Source organism: Asparagus officinalis, chromosome 7 (genome assembly GCF_001876935.1).
Source record: "Asparagus officinalis chromosome 7, Aspof.V1, whole genome shotgun sequence".
NCBI lineage: Eukaryota > Viridiplantae > Streptophyta > Magnoliopsida > Asparagales > Asparagaceae > Asparagus > Asparagus officinalis.
In genome coordinates, this window is record NC_033800.1 from 59,205,935 (window position 1) to 59,215,478 (window position 9,544).

The following is a 9,544-nucleotide window of genomic DNA, read 5'->3' on the forward strand; positions in this document are numbered from 1 at the left end:
ATTTAGAAAAAAAATGTCCCAAATCAACAAATCATTAATTTTTGTTGGATATAGTGAGAAAATATTTGACTATTTTATTGATATTTTTACGTTATAGTTATAAGTTATCCTATCAAAGTTAATGATTTATTGCTTTCCGGTATTTTAAACAAGGTTGTATTATAAGAATAGTTTAGCAAATATTGAGATGTAGGGGTCTTGCAAATATGCATGATTTAAGGGACATACAAAAACACCCAAAAATATTTTAAAAATAATTAAGGGTGATAATGGTAATAATAATTTCATAATTCTTAAGGGATAAAATATAAGATCCCTCTAACTTTCTCCAAACTCCTCCGTTTCTCTAGCAATTTGCGAATAGATTGCGAGTCGTTTAGATTTCTCGCGAGCTCCTCTCATCCGTCCAAGTCCTCAAAGAACCCACTATGTTTACTATACCCCCAGTGACTCAACTAGCTAGATCTCTTTCCCATGCGTTCCTTTTGGCCTCATCCTCAAATATCCGACTAGTAGATCTCATTCCCATGCTTTTATTTTGGCCTATCTGACTAATTTCCCTTTGTCTCTAGTGCTCATCCTCAACCAAATGTTATCCTAGTTTATTTTTCAGGACAAATTTTCAAAACCAACCTATTTGGATTTTTATTCCCAAAAAACGACCCCATTCAGTTTTATTTGCAAAAACCGACCTGGTTTCAGCCTCAGCGCTGAAACCAGGTCGGTTTTTGAAAAAAACTCTCCGAAACTTCACGGGAGTTGAACTCCCGTGAAGTTTTTTGAACTATGAAACTTCACGGGAGTTCAACTCCCGTGAAGTTTCGGAGAGTTTTTTTCAAAAACCGACCTGATTTCAGCGCTGAGGCTGAAACCAGGTCGGTTTTTGTAATTATTTTTGAATGGGGTCGTTTTTGGGGAATAAAAGTCCAAATAGGTTGGTTTTGAAAATTTGTCCTTATTTTTCACCTTTTTCCTCTCATTTAGTTTGGATCTGCCTTTCCAAAATTCCTAGCTCATTGTGCCAAAGTGTTTGGTGAAAAAAATAGATCGTATAAGCCGCTTTCAATAGGAGAGTGTTTAGCAAATGAGTGAATTATAATCCATCATTATTATCAAAATGACCAAAAATGATATGACTCTAAATTTAAACATTGAATAGACTTTGGAACTGTCTTAAATATCAAGGGTAAACTTAGACATTTACCTAGTCAAACTATGTGGTTTATAAACCACCGAAAAATAAGCTTTATTAAGAGGGATTATTTTTTTAGGCTTATAACCCAAAATAAGTCGGTTGCTATGTTGCAATGATTTATAAGTCAGAAAAGTACTTTTGTCGCTTATAAGCCAGTTTGACCAGTTGCCAAACGTGTCCTAAATGCACTCTATGAAGCAAGAAAATGCTATATGAAGATGCAACATATATGGAAGCCAAAAAAACCAAAAAAAAAAAACAAAAACAAAAACAAAAACTAAACAAAAAAAAAACAAAGATGCAACACATGGGTAAGGTGAAGTAAAAATGACGCGAAGGTAGTATATAAAAAGATTGCTTTCCAGAACGAATGATTGAATCTCAATCATTGATTGCAGATATACCCTTTTATAGTATTGTTATTTTGAATTTACTACTCAGAGTAAATTCAAGAACTATTTTTCAGCAGTCAGTTGACTTCCTTGGCAGCTCTGCATACTGCGTCTCTGGTCCGAGAGGTCTCTTCTTCTGTCGGATCGGTTTGCTGTGTTGGTGGACAGACAACTTGTAAGTTATAACTTCTAGAGTTATAACTTCTAGGGTCATTTCTGACAGATCCTCAAGTCCACGCGCATCCATGTTGGTGTGGAGGAATGCAATGATTGCTCATCGCTGCAGCTCCTTTAGCTCCAATTCGATCTTCACCTTCTTGGTTTCACTAGGGCCGAGCTGAATTTCCTCTAATTTTTTCGCGAGAGTGTTTCACTTCCTATCTTCATATTTCTGCAGGTAGGCATGGGTCTTCTCGATGGGCAGAGTTTCGAAAGTCCCATTGCCTTTCATAGAGAGCATATAGCAATATCTTGCTTCTCACTATTTGCTCCGCATAAGTCTGACTCCTTCTAAAGTCGAGAACTTAATCATTTGGTGGTACTGGAGGAAAGGACTTGGAGGTTATTCAAGGAAGTCCTCCCAAGGATGATGTTTTAGGGTGATTTAATGTTCATCATAATAAACTAGATTTGAATTATGGATTGACAAGGGTAGTCACTGACTACCATGAGTAAGGTGATCAATTCTAGTCGAACCGAACCCAAGAAGCCTACAAGGGGACTCACGCAAGGCTATAGCTGGGATTTGTCAATCCCATCTGGTTGAATGCATCCATAAATAGGACATCTGCAGAACTTTCAATGTCCACCAGGATCCTCTTGACTCGGAATCCATTAATTTTTTTTAGGTCGGTGTCGTTGAAGGAGATGGATTAATTTGCTTTGAACTTTTTCTCGTAGAGATTCACCTCCAATGCTTGTCGGGCATACTTCTTCCGAGCATTATTTAACATTCCTCTACTACAAAGACACTACTAATGGTGTTAATGGTGCCTTCGTTGCTGCCTCCTTCGGCTGATCGTTTTGCCGATGCGGACAAGCTGATCTTGACCTACATCTCCTTCTCTCCGATTTCTCTCGGGCTAGCTCTTCTATATAGCCATTGGCAAGAAACTTCTTCAATAGACCTCTCTGAATGCGGTCCTCGATATCTCTTTACAAGATTTGACAATCATCGGTGTTGTGACCGTGATCCTTATGGTGTCCATACTATTGTCGGATATCCCTATTCTAAAGCTTTGATCTCATAGGAGGCAGAACCTTGGTAAGACGTCTCTCCTTCTGGATCAAATGCAACACTTGTGAAAGGGGAGCGTTGAGGGAAACAAGTGCAAGTTTCTTCATGTCTCCCTTGTTTAGTCTCTTCTGTCAACTCAGCTGGATCTAGGCTTAGATTTAGGCCGGTCTTCTTTAGTCTTCTTTCCTTCCAAAGACTCAATTTTTGTGGCTTCCTGTTGGACCACCTTTTGTGGGTACGGTTGTCCTCCACGTCCATGTGTTATCCTGACCATGAGATAGTCAAAGTTGGCCATGAGGTGCATGCTGAGAGAATCAGACGATTTCTCATCCTCTAGACCTGCGATAATTGTCGCTATGGCGACCATGTTGCCAGAGTCTTCTAGTTCCAAGCACTTGGCTTGGAATCTTTAAAGTATTCTCTTAAGCTTTCTCCGGTCTTCTCCTTGATCTGTAGTAGGAGAGCGGATGGTGCCTTCTATTTTGTGTTCGCCAGAAAGTGGTGCATGAATTTCTAATTAAGTTGTTTGAAGTTGTGGATAGATTTCTTCTCCATAGAATTCTACCACATATTCACACTGCCATTGAGGATGATAGGAAAGACTTTGCAAATAATCAGGTCAATCACTTGCTACATGCTCGTCATCTCAAAAAAATTATGTGCATGTTTGGCCGGATAACCTTCACCCTTGTATTTCTCAATGTGGTGCATCTTGAAGTTAGGCAACAGACATTCATTATATCCTACGAGAGAGGATTATTTCTCCCGATAACGTTAGCCACTGTATTGTACATCTGATCATAGCTAGAAGCTAGATGGACTATAGAGGGATCAGTCCAGGTTGCTCGGGTTTGTGTCATGTAGATGTGCCTTACACCTAGGGATGTCGCTCATGCAGCTAGAGTTAGGTCGTGGCTTGAGCTCTCTTTGTCACCTCCATATGAGGCGGAGGTTGCTGTGGATTAATGGCAAAGCGGGTTTACTATCGCAACGGTTGGGTGGTGGTTTCCCTAACGCACTCCTTTTTCTCATGTATTCGCCCTTCATAGAGAGGGGTGGCAGGTGATAGAGGACGCTGAGAGGGAAGAACACGGCTGAGAAGTTCATTGACGAATGAAGCGAACTACTGTTAGAGAAACTGAGCTATACTTTGGATAAATTCATCTAACTGGACGTGCCTGACAATGCCAGAACTGGAAGATTTTCTAGGGATGTGTGAATTTGAAACCTGATCAACCATTTTCTCAAAGGGAGAAAAAGAGGCCTCAGAGTGGGCGCCAAACTGTTTATGTTAGAAATTGTATGGGTAAGTCGATATTTGACGCAATTTAGGATGCCTTGATCTTTCTTGATAGCTGATCAGTCAGGAGGAAGTAGACTCCTGCACAGGAAACACCAGTTAGAGGGCAGGACATTGTTGCTCTGATATATGCCCTCCGATATTCAAGTCAGTAATATATTAAGCAAGTTTGCAGAATCCAATCTCATGAAGTTATTTTAGCAATTTTTTGCATACCTTCTCAAAAAGATGGTGACGGCATCTCCGCGCTCGCCTCTTGTAACATTCTTCTCAAATATAAGGCTCCCAGTTCTCTCCTCCACCAGATTTTCATTTCCTTCTTTTTCGCAAAATTAGTTTCCATGCCTATCTCAACCCCACAAACTTCTCCCTTCTGCAAGTGGACCCCATCATCCATGGTAGGCAGCAACCCAAGGCTTCAGGGATAAGGTTTGGTCATTTCACCATATATCTGTTGACTCTGAAGTTTACGAATGTAGAACTCCCCCAAATGAAGACAAAGAACTTACTTTTATTTCTTCAATTTTATCTTGATATCAAACAAGGAGTACAATAGCCCTTTATATAGGCTTCAAAACAAAACCGTCTAGGCATACCAATAGTCACAAATTAAACTCCTATCTTAATGCCATAAAGATAAATATCATAAATGAGTAAGTTACTCTTATTCTTCCATAACCTATGTCTCTTCCCCTTCTAAACTTATGACCCTTGCGCTTCTAAAACTCATGCTATTAACCTTATTTATTCTAACATTTTAATTTGATATTCCAATACGCCCCCTCAAATCAAAATGTCTTTATGCCAAGCATGTCTCTTAGCCTCATGAAAGTTTTACCTGATAATGGCTTGGTGAATATGTTCGCTACTTGTTCAGTGGTGTGACAATGCTTCAGTTCAACAGTTTTCTGCTTTATATGGTCTCTGAGAAAATGAAACCATGTATCTATGTGTTTGCTCCTCCCATGATGTACTGGGTTCTTTGCAAGCTGGATGGCTGATTTGTTGTCCACAAAAATTACGGTCGAGTCTTCTTGTAGATGATCCAACTCCTTTAATATGTTTCGCAACCAAATTGCTTCACATACTGTAGATGCAGCCGCCACATACTCTGCTTCACATGAAGATAAAGCTACAACTCCTTGCTTCTTTGAGGTTCATAAAAATACAGTTGACCCAAGATAGAAGACATAGCATGTGGTGCTTTTCCTCTCATCTTGATCACCTCCTCAGTCACTATCTGAGTAACCAACTAGTTGTGCATTTTCATCATATGCATAGAAGAGACCCATGTTGAGTGTGCCTTTGATATACCTTAGTATCCTCTTCGCAGCTAGCCAGTGAGACTCATTCGGTGTCTCCATATAGCGACTCACAAGTCCGACTCCATAAGTAATATCGGGCTTTGTGATCGTCAAGTATCTCAGGCTGCCAACTAGACTTTTGAAAAGAGTTGAATCCACGAAACGTCCGTCTTCATCTCTTGATAGCTTCATTCTGATGGCTACTGGGGTGTTCACAGGGTTGTATTAATTCATCTTGAACTTCTCTAAGATCTCCTTCATGTACTTCTTCTGGGATATAAAAATCCCCTCTTGTTGCTGCTTCACTTTAATGCCAAGAAAATAGGACATCAATCCATTGTTCGTCATCTCAAATTCATTGAACATTGCTGCCTTGAATTCAGCAAGCATCTCGGTACTACTTCCTGTGTATAATAAATCATCAACATAAAGACAAATCATTAGAAATTCGCCTTTATGGTTCCTCTTCATGTAGATGGCGTGTTCATAGGGACATTTAATGAAGCCGTTTTGATGAAGATAGCCATCAATTCAGGTGTTCCACGCCCGTGGTACCTGCTTTAAGCCATACAAGTCTTTCTTCAAATGGTACACTTTGTCTTCTTGCCCTTTCACAAGAAAGCCTTCTGGTTGTTGCACGTACACCTCTTCCTCAAGAATGCCATTGAGGAATGCTGACTTGACATCCAAATGATATATATTCCACCTGTGATGAGCTGCAAGTGAAATTAATAGTCTCACCGTATCCAGTCGAGCAACCGGAGCAAAGACTTTTTCATAGTCGATGCCGTACTTTTGTTTGTAACCTTTCGCTACAAGCCTCGTCTTATACTGATCAACTTTACCATTTGCTGTGCGCTTGATCTTGTACACCCACTTGACCCCTATTGCCTTGTAATTTTGTGGAAAAGTTGTCAACTCCCAAGTACCATTCTTTTGGATGGCGTGGATCTCCTCCTCCATTGTTGTTCGCCAACAATCTTCTTTTACGGCTTCTTGAAAGGTGAGAGGTTCATGATCAGCATATAAGCAGAAGAGATTTGACTCTTCGTCTTGTTCTATCTGCTCATAGATTTCCCTGAGGCTTTTCATTTTGATGGGACCTCGTTGCACAGTAGATCCGCTGCTACTACCTTCCCCAGAAGATGGAGAAACTCTTGCAGGAGAAGGTGTAGAGTGTGGAGGAGATGGTGGTGTAGCTAGTGATGGTTCCTCATGTAGAGACTCATCAGGTTCATTCACCACGGGTTGATCTTCATTGCTCCAGTTCCATGCTTCTTCTTCATTAAGACAACGTCTCTACTAACAACTAGTTTCTTGGTTAGTGGATTGTAGAGCTTGTATGCCTTTGACTCCTTGCTATATCCGATGAAAATACATTTTTCACCGTGATTGTCAATCTTCTTCCTTTTGACTTCAGGTACTTGAGCATATGCAACACAACCAAAAATTCGTAGGTGTGCCACACTAGGCGTGTAACCGCTCCATGCCTCTTGATGTGTCTTGTTCTTCACTATCTTTATGGGGCATCGGTTGAGCAAATAAGCTGAGCACGCCACGGCTTCTGCCCAGAACTGCTTTGGTAATCCCTTTTCTTTGAGCATGGTTCTTGTCATGTCGAGGATGGTCCGGTTCTTTCTTTCTGCAATGCCATTTTACTGTGGTGCATAGGCAGTAGTAAACTGTCTCTTTATACCTTGCTCCCTACAATATTCTTGAAATAGATTTGAGGTGTACTCACCACCTCGGTCAGATCGAAGAATTTTAGCTTGTGGCCACTCTCTGCTTCAACTAAAACTTTAAAATGCTTGAATGTAGTAAAGACAACAGATTTTTCTTTAAGAGTGTACACCCAAAACTTTCTACTGAAGTCATCAATGAAGGTTATAAAATATCTATTACCTCCTAAAGAGACGGGATCGATCGATCCGCAGATGTCGGTGTGAACAAGTTGAAATGGTGCCTTTCCTCTCCACGATTTTCCACTGGGAAAAGGAAGTCGTGGTTGCTTGCCAATTACACAACCTTCACAAATATGATTCGGTGGATCAATTGTTGGTATACCTCGTACCATGTCAGCTGTAGACAGTAACTTCAAACCATTGAAGTTTAGATGGTCGAAGCGAAGATGCCACCTCCATGACTCATTCTCCATGAGTCCTTGAAAACACTTGTCGACTTTTGTGTTTAGATGCAAGGGAAAAGCGGTTCCTTGTCATCTTAACACAAGCTATGAGGCCTCCATTTGTATTTTTCAACCAAAGATGGTTGTTCTCCATATATACTTTGTATCCCTTTCCGAGTAATTGACCGATGCTAAGAATATTACTTTTCATGTTAAGAATATAGTAAACATCAGAAATATATTCGGGCTTACCATCCTTTTAGTAGATTTTAATCTTCCCTTTGCCTTCAACCGAGAGTTTTGAAGAATCTTTGAGGCTCACACTTCCATGAACTCCTTCTGCGAGTTCCATGAAAAGTTTTTTCTTCCCGCACATGTGGTAGCTGGCACCCGAGTCAAGGTACCAAGCATCATTCTCAACACTTGAATCATCATTAGCAAGAAGCAGCGTAGAGTTGTTACCCACATCATTTGTTGCTTCGGCAAGATTGGTTTGGTCTTCAGTTTTGTGCCAACAATTTGAAGCATAGTGCCTAAACTTGTAACAGTTATAGCACTGAACATTCTTGTTGCTTTCACGCCCAGGTGTGGATCTTCCACGATTGCTTCGTCCTCGTCCTCTAAAACTTTGGGTCTCCACTTGATTTTGAGTGGTTTGCTGTTGGAGACCACGTCCCCTGCCTCTACCACGACCTCTACCTTGTGTGCCTTGATTACTTAGAGTCAATGTTGACTCTAGTACTTGTTCCAAAACTATGGAACTAGCCTTCTTTTGTATTCGTTGTTCATAAGCTTGGAGAGATCCCAAGAGCTCCTCTATTGAGATCTCCTCCAAAATTTTTGACTCCTCAATTGCCGCCACCACGTGCTCAAATTTTGGTGTGAGGGATCGGAGCAACTTCTCCATCACTCGGATGTCCTCCATCTTCTCTACATTTCTCCTCATTTTATTCACAAATAGAAGTAATCGTCAATAATAATCGGAGATTTTTTCTTTATCTTTCCTTTGAGAGCTTCAAGATTACCCCTCAAAGTTTGGAGGCGAATTCGCTTCACCCGCTCGACACCTTTGTAGATGGTAGCAAGGATTTCTCATGCTTCCTTGCTCGTTGTTGCTTCGGCAACTCTCTCAAGGGTAGACTCGTCCAACCCTTGATTGAGTAGAAGGTTGGCCTTCTTGTTTTGATGATGTTTAACAAACAATTTACCACTAATGTTGTTTATCTAGTATTTGTGTTTTCCTATGTATTGTAGACAAACAACGTAGTTGGAGGATGGATGGAATAGAGCTTCAACGATCATATCCAAAGGAGGTTGGCGGAATGTCGGTGAAGCCTATGCAATTCAAGTTAAAGATCAAGTTCAAAAAATCATGTTTTTCGTTCGTGCATGTTCGTGCATGTTTTACAAAACAGATGAGTTTTCATAAATGGGAAGTGGTATTTAAGAAATTCTTTCTTTGACATGTTTATCTACATGTTTAAAAACTTCCCTTAAAATTTTACTATTTTTAGAGTTGATTTACTGTGCCCAATTTATTTTACAAAATCGTATATGTTAACAGTTTTTCAGAAACTGTAAATTTGTGTTCAAATATTTATTTCTCTCAACTGGGAAAATATTTTTCCGCAATTCTTTCTCTGACATGTTATTATACATGTCTAGAACATTCTCACAAAATTTCATAATTTTTGGAGCTCATTTACTATTTTAAATTGATTTTACAAAATAGCTGCGCACTGCTACAGTAACTCCGGTCGACCGGACCGGTCGACCGGAAATGTCTCTGGACGTTTCTCAGCTTTGCATATACCTCTCGGTCGAAGGGTTTAAGTGTGTTTTAGTGTTTGTTTGGTTTGAAGATTGTTTTCACAAGTGGAGGAGATCATCTTCTTGTTTGGGCTCCAATCTCCATCTCTCCATCTTGTCATCTATTGGAGAAGTTTTCTAAACTCTATCTAGCTTTACATTTGCTTAGTTATTTGATTATC

The 9,544-nt window shown here is 40.1% G+C and overlaps 1 protein-coding gene across 1 annotated transcript; it reads right to left on the minus strand.

Moving 5' to 3' along the window:
- LOC109847202 lies at positions 7,813–8,499 on the minus strand. Its single transcript, XM_020416446.1, has one exon. The coding sequence runs from the start codon at positions 8,497–8,499 to the stop codon at positions 7,813–7,815; it is 687 nt and encodes a 228-aa protein (XP_020272035.1).